The sequence below is a fragment of the Phacochoerus africanus genome, chromosome 10 (genome assembly GCF_016906955.1).
Source record: "Phacochoerus africanus isolate WHEZ1 chromosome 10, ROS_Pafr_v1, whole genome shotgun sequence".
Taxonomy (NCBI): Eukaryota; Metazoa; Chordata; class Mammalia; order Artiodactyla; family Suidae; genus Phacochoerus; species Phacochoerus africanus.
In genome coordinates, this window is record NC_062553.1 from 92,811 (window position 1) to 105,481 (window position 12,671).

Genomic DNA, 12,671 nt, shown 5'->3' on the forward strand with positions numbered 1-12,671 from the left:
ACACGCCCGTGGCCCCTTTGTGGTGAGATCGCCCCCACCAGAGCACCCCTTGCACTCCAGCCCTGCATTCCCTACCCAAGCCCACCTGTTGTGTCCCCTACACTTACTCATATCTTTGTCACAGGCCATCTGGTTGGCTGGTTTGTTCATGTTGTAGCCACTGCCCGCGCCATTAGAAAGTGAATTCTAGAAGTTGGGGATGTGTGTCTGTTCTGTCATCCCGTTACACCCTAACCTAAAGCAGGCAATCAACGTCGTTCCAGCAAATGAATTTCTGACACTTAGGAAACATAGACTCTCTGGAAACTTGTTGTTTGTAGCTCCGCAGACGACACGCACGAGCAGATGTGCTGTAGGTGGGGCTTCTCAAGGGGACTTCCCACAACAGACACGCGTGTCTCATTCAAGCCCTTTGATTTCCACTCAGACATTGCCTAATCCCAGTAGAAAGCATTTCTGAGACCTTAAACTCTGAACGGCATTTTAAAGAAATCGAATTACTCCGTGGCTCTACCTCCCAGCTCTTTTCGAAAGGAAAAAAATCTCAAATGAACAAAGACTGGCGTTCCCACTGTGGCGCAGCAGTGATGAACCCAACTAGTAGTGTCCATGAGAACACAGGTTCAATCCCCGGCCTCTCAGTGGGTTAAGGGTCTGGCATTGCTGTGAGTCGTGGTGTAGGTCATGGACGTGGCTCGGATCCCGCGTTGCTGTGGCTGTGGTGTCGGCCAACAGCTATAGCTCTGATTCGATCCCTAGCCTGGGAACCTCCCTGTGCCACACCTGCAGCCCTAAAGAAAATGAAATAAACAAAGACTGATTCCCACATTTCCTGGTGCTGTGGGGGAGGAGCTGACTGGAAAGAAAAGCAGTTCTCAGCGTGGTGCCCACACCCTCTTCCCCCAACCGTAGCAGCTGTTGGGGTCCCAGGTCCCCTCAGGTGCTGCTGCCCCTCCCCAAGTCAAGAGCCACTGTCGGTCCTGATCACTCTCCCCGTGGACTCCGGCTCAGCGGCCCCCATCAATCCATTTCTGAGAGCATCAGAGCCATGGACACAGTAAGGAAGTCAAAGTTTTGACCCTGGGATATTGGAATTTCTCTCTGATCTATCGCAACAAGCTGACTGGCCCGTTTTAGCTATGATTTCCATTGCCTGATGGTGTGTGTTGCACCAATAGCTAGATGAAAGGCTCACAGGTGAAGGACTTTGACCTCCCCTGCTTCCAGGCTATGCTTTCATCCATGACCCCCTGGCTGGTGTGAAGCCTGAGCACGTGCACAGCCCTCCCAGGACAGCGTGGGCACCCTCCCATTTCACGAAGCCACGCAGAGAGCACAGGGGCTCAAATGCTGGTCTCATATTCCTGATATGTCAACCAGGGGAAGCGTTAGGAAGTCAGGATATGTGAGCCCAGAGGCAGCAAAAAGGGGCTGGCTGGCCTCTCCATCCTGGGCAATACAGGCCAGTTTCTATCGGTGATGTTGCCACCATGGTGTCGCTGGGCAGGAGGATGGGAAGAGACGTGCTGGACTGTGGACCTTCTTTCCCTGTCAGAAACCTCAAGAGTAGTGAAGTAAGGAGGAAAAGCGAGTTGGCGTATTTATGACTTTTGACTTAATACAATATTCTTGATTTTTAAGTCAGCATTACTTAACTTGAATGGTGACTGTGTTTAACAACTGACTCTCAAAATTCCTCAAGATTCAATGAGCAACTCTCAGGAACTTGCCACTAAATAAGAGCCTTGGGAGCTCCCTGGGGTCACGTCTCCCAACGGTCCCCTGCCCTCAGGGCGCACTGACACCTCCCTCCCATGGTGTAAGCAGAAGGTTAGGCCTCACAAGGCCAGCCTCTGCTTCTGGGGGCTGTGCGCGCTTCTGTACTTTCTGTCCCCAAATGCAATTGGAAGCCCCTCATTTCCAGTGTCACCAGGTCGTCCCTCAACCACTTTCATCGTGGAAAATTAAGCCAGGACACCCCTGATGAATCCACGAAGGGCAGTCCTGCAGCTGCCTGGCTGACCACACACTCCCAGTCGCTCCAGCAATCACCTGGGGTCGTAGTCGCATGAAATGGGGAGCACAAGACGCTAGCTTGATTTAACAAGCCTCCAATATTTTAAAGTCAGGATTTTACATGAAAATCAGGGTTTCTAGCTTCTGAGGAAAGCCTGGCCACATCCCCTGACCCTAAAGGCCACTCACTGGGGGTTCCGGCCTGCTGATCTCCCGCAGACAACTTGGAGGGTGTCAGCCAGCCTGGGGGTCTCCTTGGCCTGGAGTTGGGGGTGAGGGTGGGGGCTGGCCTGAGAAGACCTGTAACTAATGTGACGAGTGGGGGCGGGGACCAAGAAGAACCGGGGAGTGGGAGACGGAGTGTTGGGGGCGCCACTGAGACACCAAGATCCACAGCGGTTCAAGGCCCCGGATGGGAGGGAGGAGCAGACTGGCTCCAGAAGGATCACCCCAGAGTGACAGCGGACAGGGGCTGCATGAGGCCACTTAGACAAGCTTCTGGAGCCCTTCAACCTCAACAGTCAGACCAGCTGTGCCAGGAGGAGTTGGGGTGCTGGCTGGGGGCAGAGCACCTTCTTGGGGCTGGAATGCTCCAAGTCCTGGCCTGGTGGTGGCTACACAGGTGCACGCTGACCTGAGAGTCCATCCAGCTCGCTCCCCAAACGCCTGTGCTCGCTCACTCAGGGTGCACACCAGCCTAAGTTGAAAACGGAAACAGGAAGATGGAGAGCAGAGGCCTGGAGTGGGCCAGGCTGCCTGACTTCAGATCACCGTGGACGCCATTGCCTGACCCATGGAGCCTGTTTCCTTGGGGCCAGAAGAGAACCAGCTTCAGAGCAGGGTCCAGCGTGGAACTAGTCCTTGGGGGTTCACCGGGGCAGAGGAGGGGACATGTGAGGAGTGGAAGGTGTCACCTAGAGGCTGTGCTCTGAGGCCTAAGCCCTTTCCCTCCTCAATGTCCCCCTCCTAGGGGACATATCTGGGGACTGAAATACCCAGATGGCTCAAAAGTTAGGTGTGCAGCCCAGACAACCCGGCCCGAAGCTCAGGTGCCCAGGACATCTCTGAGCCCCGGACCACCCCACCCTGATATCTGTGATGTGGGCTCTGGTCCCTAACAGGGATTGGTACCCAGGGAGAGCTCAGTGAGTGTCTGTGGGGTGGATGCACAGGCGACCAATGTATACACATGCTCAGACACGCTCACACGGGGCTCCTGAGGGCCTGACACCTGTTCCACCTCTAATCCTCCCAGCATTCTGAGGGCAGAACGTCATGATGCCATTTTATAGGCAGGGAAGCTGAGGTCTCAAAGTTAGCCAACCTTCCCAAGGTCACAGAGCAGGGGAGGGGCAGATGGGCACCATTACCCACTGCACGGGGCACACATGGCTGGAGAGTTCTGTGCTGGGTGCGTTCATTTCCAGGCCACTGGCTGTGGGTGCCAAGGTGCTTAGTCACCCCTGACAGATGAAGGAGATGCAGGGCGGTGGGGGCAGTGACTGTGAAGGCCCCCCTTCTCCTGATACAGGTGCGCAGACTTCCAGCTGGCAGCTGGCTACAGGCATGGGGTTCAGAGCTTCTGCCTTAGAGCAGCAAACCTCACCTCCTTCCACGCCCTGGACAAGTGCACACAGAGCCCTCGGGCGAGGCGCTGCCCTGGCCTGGCAGACGCCAGGCCTCCTGACCTCGCGGAGCTGGTCGAGTGGGGAGACGAGGAGACTGACCCCGTCCGAGGTCCGAGAGGGGCTGCAGGGGTCTGGTGCTCAAGGAGGGCCCACTTGAGACGACTTGAGGCTGAGACTCAAGAAAGAGAAGTCTCTGGAATGAGGGCTGTGGAGGCAGAGGACAGAGCCTGGGCTAAGGCCCTGTGGTTGGCCAGCGTGTGGTTGGTCATTGGGAGTGAGATGGGCCGGGCCGGTGGAAAGCCTCCGCCACAAGGCAGGGCGGTGGGCTGCCCCCTGGTGACGCTGGGACGGGCAAGTCTCCAAAGCCCACCCCGCATGTGACAACAAAGGGGAGGATGCAGCAGAGGGCCCCGAGGGGGCTGGCAGGAAGGAGCCCTGCAGGGAAGAACTGCAGGGGCAGAGGAGGGGCTGGGTGACTGGCCACCCTCATTAAAGGTCCGAAGACACGAGGGTGGTGAGTGCATGTCAAAGGCTGGGGCCTAGAGGGACCTGCCCGTGGGCAGTGGCTGAGGAGTGGGGAGAAGAGCCTGACGGGTGGACCTGGACGGCAGCCTGGGGCCCAGTACCGGGTCAGTGTCCAGGCAGGATCTGGCCAGGGCCTTCTAGAGCGTGTCAGTGAGTCATGCTCAGTTCTCTTTGCAGAGACCATAAAAACACTGGGCATCCAGAAAATAAGCCATGTTCTCAAGCCCCAGCTTTTCACAGGCTAATTACGGAGGGCTGGCTGGTCAGATCTTTGCCTTTCAAGCTCAGGGCAATTGACTTCGCTTTTTGTTCATTCATTCGCCAATCCAGCCTGGACCAGCGCCAGATAGTGAGTGGCTGGGATGTGGCTAAGGCCTGGAGACCTTCCCTTCCAGTCTGTTTCCGGGGCCACTGCGGCAGGGAACAGAGTCGCTGTGCTGGGACCAAACCCTGGGTGCTGGCGCTCTGCAGAGACACACCGTGGATCCGTGTCCCCCTGGGGTCCCATGGTCAGATGCATGTGTGAATGTGTGTCTCAGGTGGGACAGTTCACACCCAGGTGCAGCCATGGGCAGACAGGTGTGGGTAGGTGTGGCCCCGGGCCCACAGGTGTGTCGCTTCCCCAGGTGCTGCTGTGGTCGGCCAACAAGGTGTTTGAGGAGCTGACAGACATTGAGAGGCAGTTCCACAAGGCCTTCTACACTGTGCGGGCCTATCTGAACTGCGACCGGTATTCGGTAGGCCTTCTGGACATGACCAAGGAGAAGGTGAGGCCTCGGCACCCACGGTCCTCCTGGCCCACCTCACCCTGTCCGGCAGTGACTCAGTGACTCACTCCCTTCTCTTCTCTGCCCAGGAATTCTTTGATGTGTGGCCTGTGCTGATGGGAGAAGCCCAGCCCTACTCGGGCCCACGCACACCTGACGGCCGTGTGAGTCACGGGGCGGTGGGGGACAGGCCTTGCCCGCACACCCCCAATCTCCTGGCTCCAACTCCAGGGCAGAAGGGGGTTGTCCCAGCCCAACCAGGGGTGGGGGAGAGAGGGCTAGGAGTTGGGGGTGGGGGGTGGGAACAATGGCTGGGGGCTGGCTGGCCTCTGACCACCCAAGAGGGCTGGCAACTGCTGCGGAGCTTCAGGGCCGGGGCCAGGACTGGTCTGATGAGGGTTGTGAGTCTGGTTGCAATGGCCAAGGTCTCTTCTGACGGACCAGTCCTCCTGCTGCCCTGTTCCTAAGTCACTGTAGCATCTGCCACATGGGGGCAATCACAAGTGGTGCCACATGAGGGATGTGAAAGGGACAGGAACATGGGCGGATATCTCTGCCACTCATTGCCACCTGGTCACGCTTCATAGCCTGGCCATGCCTCAGCCTTCCTCCCTGTCAAATGGGGCGATAGCAGCGTGTCCCAGTGACGCTGTGAGGTCTGTGTGCTCGGTGCATACAAGAGTCACTGCAGAAGGGCCGTCTGTGACCGTGACTTGCCATGGTTATTAGTGCGTGTGTGTGTGTGTGTGTGTGTGTGTGTGTGTGTGTGTATCGCAGCTGCACAGGCCTGGAAGGGCTGTGTGGGCGTGTGTGAAGGGGTATGGCACCCAGTTTGCATGTCCCATGAGGGTCGCTGATGGTCCACGAGCCTGTACACCAAGAGCATGTGTGTGCCCCTGTGGCTTGTGTGGGCACATGCGGCGTGTCATTTGTGCTGCGGTGCAGGTGGTGGGGCCACGGTGTGTCCAGGCGGCTCCTCCAACTCCGGAGGACTTCCCGCAGGGGAGCCCCTCACGCCTGCTGGGTCTGCTTTTCAGGAAATCCTCTTCTACAAGGTCATCGACTACATCCTCCACGGCAAGGAAGACATCAAAGTCATCCCGTAGGTGCCAGTTCCACGAGAAGCATCGCCCGGGGCAGGACCACCCCGCCGGGGCTGTCACAGTGGAGTCAGAGGCACATGCTGCGCCCTGGGCTGTGGGCAGCGAGCGGGGCGGGGAGGGAGTCTGCCTCGCTGGTCTGGGAGGCAACCAACCAGGGGCGGGAGGAGGCCTGAAGCACCCTGGGTGTCATCCAGGGGGTCAGGCGAGCTCTCAGGTGCCCCAGTCAGCAGCAGCGGGCCTGTGGGGCCCTTGGGGTCTCATCCTGGGTTCACCCAGCCAGCTCAGCTCTGCCCACCCCAGGGGCACCAGCCCCGTGGAGAGCAGAGCCCCGTGGAGGTCAGGGCAGCGCTCCAACCTGGAGAGCCCAGCGAATGGCAGTGGGCCATTTCCAGCACTACGGCTGCATGGCCATGGGACCTCCATGGCCACATAAGCCCGGCAGGACCCCACCCAACAGTCCCATGCGGGGACTGGGATCCAGGGCCGGGACTAGGAATGGAGCACATGGCCTCCAGCAGGAAAGGGGTCCTGGGGGACAAGGGGCCTCAGCCGGGGCAAGGGAGAAGCAAAGCAGCTCAGGCACCCCCCAAACTCACCCCCACCTCCCCTCACCCTCTTCAAGTCCTTGCCAGCTTCCCACAACCCACCTGGAGCTCAGGGAAGGGGACTGGCCCACGCACCACCCAGCACCTGGTCTGTCTGACCCTCTGCTTCTCTCGCCACAGCTCACCTCCGGCCGACCACTGGGCCCTTGCCAGTGGCCTTCCAACCTACGTGGCAGAAAGTGGCTTTGTGAGTCCCCCAGAGGCTACACTTGACCCCTGGCACCCCTGCCCTTCCCGCAGGCCTATGTGCCCCACCTTGCCTGCTTAGATGCTCATCAGCTTGGCCCGTCCACTGTAGACCCACGCTGTGTATTCGGCTGCTTCAGGTGAAATTGTGTTTTTGATCCTTCTCCAGATCTGTAACATTATGAATGCCCCGGCCGAGGAAATGTTCAAATTTCAGGTATCTGTCTCTTCGTGAATGGAAAATATATTGTATTTAGGAAAGAAAATACTGTGGTTCAGAAATGATGGACTGAATTTGTTTCTGCTGCTTAAGAAAAACCTCCAATGCCAGAGGCTGACGGCCTCAGATCTTTGGTCCATCTGCAGGTTGGCTGTGCCTGGCTGTGCCTGGCTGTGCCTGGCGAGGGTTCGTGACTGCTCCACCTGGGGACACATGGCCAGGGCAGGCTCCTCTCTGAGGGAGGCCAGGGTCAAGCGGACCCATGGAAATGGGGGTTGTCTCTCAGGACCTCCTCCAGGAACTGGCCAGTGTCCCCATTTCACTGGGGTGAGAGACAGGACCAGGGGCAATCTGTGGGGCCAGTGGGACGGGAACGCAGGCCCTCGTTGCACAGTGGCTAGGAGCTTGGGCTTCCAAGAGCGGGACCTCGGGTGGCCACAGCACTCATGGTGCAGCCGCCTGGCGGGAGGGCCCTCTGTCTCCTCCAGGGAGACATCGTGTCACGCAGGAGCGGGCGGGAAGCTCTCGGGCACAGCACGGGGCCCACACACGAGAAGGGTGACTCAGTCTCCGCAGTTTGAGGGCAGAAGAAGGGAGGCTCACACTCCCTGGACTCCCTGGGCGACAGGCCGGGCCGGGGCCAAGGCCGGGGCCAAGGCCACGGTCAGCGCAGATGCCTCTCGCGCAGGATGGGCCTCTGGACGACTCCGGGTGGACCATCAAGAACGTCCTGTCCATGCCCATCGTCAACAAGAAGGAGGAGATCGTGGGGGTTGCAACGTTTTACAACAGGAAGGATGGGAAGCCCTTTGATGAGCAGGACGAAGTCCTGATGGAGGTAAACCCCTGTCACGGGGCGGGGCGGGGCCTGGAGGTGACACCTGTGTGGTGGGAAGCACACAGCCGCGTGGGGTCCCTCCCGGCTGCCTGCTCTGGGGCCCTGTCCTGGCCCGGGCCACGGGAAGAGCTGTAAGGGCTCCTCCTGGGAGCCTGCCCCGGGGTGCTCACGCGGGGTGCTGACGCTCGTGCCTGCAGTCTCTCACGCAGTTCCTGGGCTGGTCGGTGCTGAACACCGACACCTACGACAGAATGAACAAGCTGGAGAACCGCAAGGACATCGCCCAGGACATGGTTCTGTACCACGTGAAGTGCGACAAGGATGAAATCCAGTCCATTCTGGCATGTCGGGCCCTCTGGCAGGGAGGCGGGGGGTCCCAATGGTTAGGACAGGTCCTGGAGCCCACGCCGGGCTTCTCCCTGCCCTGAGCTCAGGCCCCCAGCTGTAGGCAGGGAGTGGCCACAGGGGTCACGCCGTGTGAGGCTTCAGTGTCATGGTCCAAGTGCAGAGTGTAAGCCCGTGCCGGAGAGGCAGGGATGCGAGGAAATGAGAGGCAGCCGCGGGCACCGCCCCTTCTCTCTGGACCCGGACGCTCTGGCTGGGGCCTCCCAAGGCTCCCACAGCTCTCTTAGGCCAGACATCACTGTCCCACAGTCACGAGGGGCATAGCTGACCCTGTCACTCCATTTCACATCTGTGTCCTCTCCTAGCCAACAAGAGAGCGCTTTGGGAAGGAGCCTGCCGACTGCGAGGAGGACGAGCTGGGGAAACTCTTGGTCAGAGTCCGGCTCTCACCCCTCAGATGGAGACGGGAGGGGCCCAAGGGTGGGGGAGGTGTCTCCATTCCCAGGAGGCCGGGTTGAGCTGGGGCGCGGAGTGTGGCCTCGCACTCTTGGGCTGATGCTGCCTCGCTCCTCTGCACCGGCTGCACCCGGGCGTTCGCGTGTCCTTGTCTCCTTCTGGGTGTGCCTGGGCGTGTGCATGTCTTTGTGTTGGTTTCCCTGGCAATGTCACCGTGTCGCCCAGCTGGCAAGTTCTTGTTGTTGGGCCACAGGTGAGAGAAGTGGGGAGGAATGGCCCGAGCCAGCAGGGGATGTGAGTGCCCAGGCCGCAGGCCCGAGGTTACCAGACACCTGCCATTTGTCGGGCTGGACAGAGGGTCCTGGGAGGAAACGAGACGAGGAGCAAGTGGGGTTTCTGTGGGCCTGCCTCCCTCAGCCCCACGATCCTTCCTACAGAAGGAAGTGCTGCCAGGGCCCACTAAGTTTGACATCTATGAGTTCCACTTCTCCGACCTGGAGTGCACGGAGCTGGAGCTGGTCAAATGCGGCATCCAGATGTACTATGAGCTGGGCGTGGTTCGAAAGTTCCAGATCCCGCAGGAGGTGAGGGGTCTTGATCAGGGGCCCAGATCTCCAGGAAGCGGGAAAGATGTGCTCTGGGGTCCTAGATCCAGCAGGAAGTTTGGGGGAAAGCATGTTCATTACAGAATGGACAGTGCAGGCCAGTAAAATACACATGGCAAGTGTGCCTGGAATCCATGACTGGATGGCAGGCTGGATGGATGGATGGATGAGTGAATGAATGGATGGATGGGTGGGGGTGTGGAAGGATGGATGGATGGAAGGATGGATGAATAGATAGATGGATGGGAGTTCCCTTCCTGGCTCAGTGGTTAACGCATCCGACTAGGAAACATGAGGATGCAGGTTCAATCCCCAGCCTCACTCGGTGGGTTAAGGATCCAGTGTTGCCGTGATAGGTCGCAGGCATGGCTCAGGTCCTGCATTGCTGTGGCTGTGGTGCAGGCCAGCAGCTGTAGCTCCAATTTGACTCCTAGCCTGGGAACCTCCATATCCTGCGGGTGTGGCCCTAAAAAGCAAAAACAAAAACAAACAAACAAAAAAAGGATGGATGGATGGAAGGAAGGAAGTGTGATAAACAGGTGCTCCAGGCAGTTTGATCATCAAGTGCATCTTTGGGCAGTACGGGTACCTGGTGTGGGGTGAAGAGGATACCCATGCAAGAAGCACACAGCACCTTCTAGGTCTGAGCACAGAGAGCCTGATGGTCCCAGGAAGGAGAGGATGGCTTTGCCTGCTCTGCAGCCTCCCTGGAGTCTTCCGGCTTCTGTCCTGGTTCCAGCTTCCCACCTCAGTCCGCATCAGCTTCCCTTCCACCCCAGTGAGGGAGCCATCGTTCCCTCACTGGGAACGAGAACAAGTGCCGCAGACTGGTATTTTCTAAAGATATTAAACAAAAAATGAAGGGAAAACACAAAAGAAATAAATTACAGAAAATATAAACAGAATTTTTAAATTCCAAATCATTTCTGGTCCTGAAAACCACAGTGGAGGCAACAAGACACTCTGTTTGGCCCACATTCTGCATCCAGAGATAACTGCCCTGCACAGGAAGGCTCACCCCTCCTGCTAGCCTTTGGCTTGCAGCCACCAGCTCCTGTCCTCATCACTGTGCCAGGTGCCCTCACATCCTGCCCCATTCAGACACCCATGGCTGAAATGGAACTATTCTCCTAAAATACCCAGCCCCCTCTCCTGGGATCCTCTTCCCAGTTTGGGGCTTGGCACCAGGACAGAGGCCCCAGTGGCCCTGCGAACACTGGAGCTGTTCGTGGCTTTGGCTCTGCCCCCTCTGGCTGCACACCAGCTCCCTTCCATCCCACAGGTGCCACCCAGGAAGGTGGGTGGGAGCCAGTGGTGAATCAGTGGGACAGGACGTGGGGTGGCGGGCAAGCAGGACTTTCACAAGGCTGTCAGCTGGAAACATGCTGGTGGGACTTGGCACCCAGTGCCCAGAGCCTGCGCGTCTCTGCCTCCCCCAGGTCCTGGTGCGGTTCCTGTTCTCCGTGAGCAAGGGGTACCGGAGAATTACCTACCACAACTGGCGCCATGGCTTCAACGTGGCTCAGACCATGTTCACGCTGCTCATGGTTCGTGGACGGGGTAGGGGACGGAGCACGCCTGTCACACCTCCCGGCTGATCACGGTTGTGCCCCAGGCACCCGGAGGTGGGGGCATCCAGGTCAGGGGAGCGGAGGAGGCAGAAGCAACCTCTGACTGGCGCACACCCCCAGCCCAGGAGATGGTTGGAGAGCAGCTGAGCTGAGGCGGGGCAGAAGGGTCAGGCTGGAGTGCGGAGGGAGGGAGGGCGAGGGCGCTGGCCAGGTGGCAGGATCCCAGGCACCTGTCTCTGCAGACAGGCAAACTGAAGAGCTACTACACGGACCTGGAGGCCTTCGCCATGGTGACTGCCGGCCTGTGCCATGACATCGACCACCGGGGCACCAACAACCTGTACCAGATGAAGTAGGCACTTGCTCCTGGGGCATCCGTGTCCCTGTGCACGTGAATCAACCACAGCATCCCCGGGGAGGGGGGAAGCAGTCACCTCTGAGGGGCTGCAGCACCCACAGGGGTGCCCCTTCCCCAGGGGGGGCCCTGGGGCCCATGGTCTGCTCTGGGGCTTCCAACCACTGCTTGTTTTTAACAAAACCTCTGTAACAGATCTCAGAATCCTTTAGCCAAGCTCCACGGCTCCTCGATTTTGGAGCGACACCACCTGGAGTTCGGGAAGTTCCTGCTCTCCGAGGAGGTTTGTGTCCTCCCCGTGCTCCCCCATGGCCTTTCCCAGCCAAGGGACCTCCTCCGCCTGCACCCCTGGAACTCCACCGGCCAGCACGCACACCACACCACAGCTCCCTGACCCATGTGCCAGGCCCTGCCGAGGCTGTAGAAGGGCCACAGGCAATGGGGGCGATGGGGTAGCCCTGGCGATTCCAGTTGGGAAATACCCCCAGGGGTGGGCTGGGCTCAGGTCTCCGGCGCGTGAAGGGGAGCCCTCCCAGCCTCGGCATGGGGCCGCCCGAGTTTGGTGCGCATGACCCTGGGTAGAAGCCCGCCAGCAACTCCAGGAGGGGCAGGCAGACGACCTGGGTCGGGGGGAAGCGGACCAGGGTGCATCCGTGACCAGAGGCCTGCGTGCAGACGCTGAACATCTACCAGAACCTGAACCGGCGGCAGCACGAGCACGTGATGCACCTCATGGACGTCGCCATCATCGCCACGGACCTGGCGCTCTACTTCAAGTGGGTGCTGCCGCCGCCGCCGAGGGAGAGGGTGCCTGTCGGGGCTGCCGGGACCTCCAGGCCACGCAGGCCGCCCGGCAGCCCCACCCAGGCCTGGGCCCCCTGCCTCGGTTCCTCTCCTGGAAGGGAGGGGGGGTTAAGATCAAGGAGCAGGCCGAGGTTCCACCGTGGCGCAGTGGTTACGGAACCTGACTGGGATCCATGGTGATGCGGGTTCGATGCCTGGACTCGCTTGGTGGGTCAAGGATCCGGTGTTGCCAGGAGCTGTGGTGTAGGTCGCAGACGCAGCTCGGATCTGGCGTGGCTGTGGCTGTGGCGTAGGCTGGCAGCTGTAGCTCCAATTCGACCTCTAGCCTGGGAGCCTCCATATGCCGCAGGTGCGGCCCTAAAAAGACAAAACAAAACCAAAAAAACCCCAAAAAGCTCAAGGAGAACGCTTGGGGGCGGGGTCCTGTGTGGGGTGAGGGGTCGGGGGTCGACGGCCACCCTTTGTCCTTGGGGTTCAGGAAGAGGACAATGTTCCAGAAGATTGTGGACGAGTCCAAGAACTACGAGGACAGGAAGAGCTGGGTGGAGTACCTGTCCCTGGAGACGACGCGGAAGGAGATAGTCATGTGAGTGGGACCAGCAGCCCTGGAACTGCCCCCGTGGGGCGAGGGGTCCAGGGGCCCCAGA

General features: G+C 59.4%; 1 protein-coding gene across 1 annotated transcript in view; it reads left to right on the top strand.

Moving 5' to 3' along the window:
• The window catches only part of PDE6B (phosphodiesterase 6B), a 30,495-nt gene that overhangs the window by 13,188 nt on the left and 4,636 nt on the right, over nucleotides 1-12,671 (top strand). The window contains exons 4-17 of the mRNA XM_047799172.1: nucleotides 4,796-4,936; nucleotides 5,026-5,100; nucleotides 5,974-6,038; nucleotides 6,765-6,831; nucleotides 7,000-7,047; nucleotides 7,739-7,888; nucleotides 8,086-8,229; nucleotides 8,599-8,664; nucleotides 9,127-9,273; nucleotides 10,734-10,841; nucleotides 11,108-11,217; nucleotides 11,416-11,503; nucleotides 11,896-11,996; nucleotides 12,503-12,610. Coding sequence (XP_047655128.1) covers nucleotides 4,796-4,936; nucleotides 5,026-5,100; nucleotides 5,974-6,038; nucleotides 6,765-6,831; nucleotides 7,000-7,047; nucleotides 7,739-7,888; nucleotides 8,086-8,229; nucleotides 8,599-8,664; nucleotides 9,127-9,273; nucleotides 10,734-10,841; nucleotides 11,108-11,217; nucleotides 11,416-11,503; nucleotides 11,896-11,996; nucleotides 12,503-12,610 — 1,418 coding nt within the window. The remainder of the gene's footprint in view (nucleotides 1-4,795; nucleotides 4,937-5,025; nucleotides 5,101-5,973; nucleotides 6,039-6,764; nucleotides 6,832-6,999; nucleotides 7,048-7,738; nucleotides 7,889-8,085; nucleotides 8,230-8,598; nucleotides 8,665-9,126; nucleotides 9,274-10,733; nucleotides 10,842-11,107; nucleotides 11,218-11,415; nucleotides 11,504-11,895; nucleotides 11,997-12,502; nucleotides 12,611-12,671) is intronic.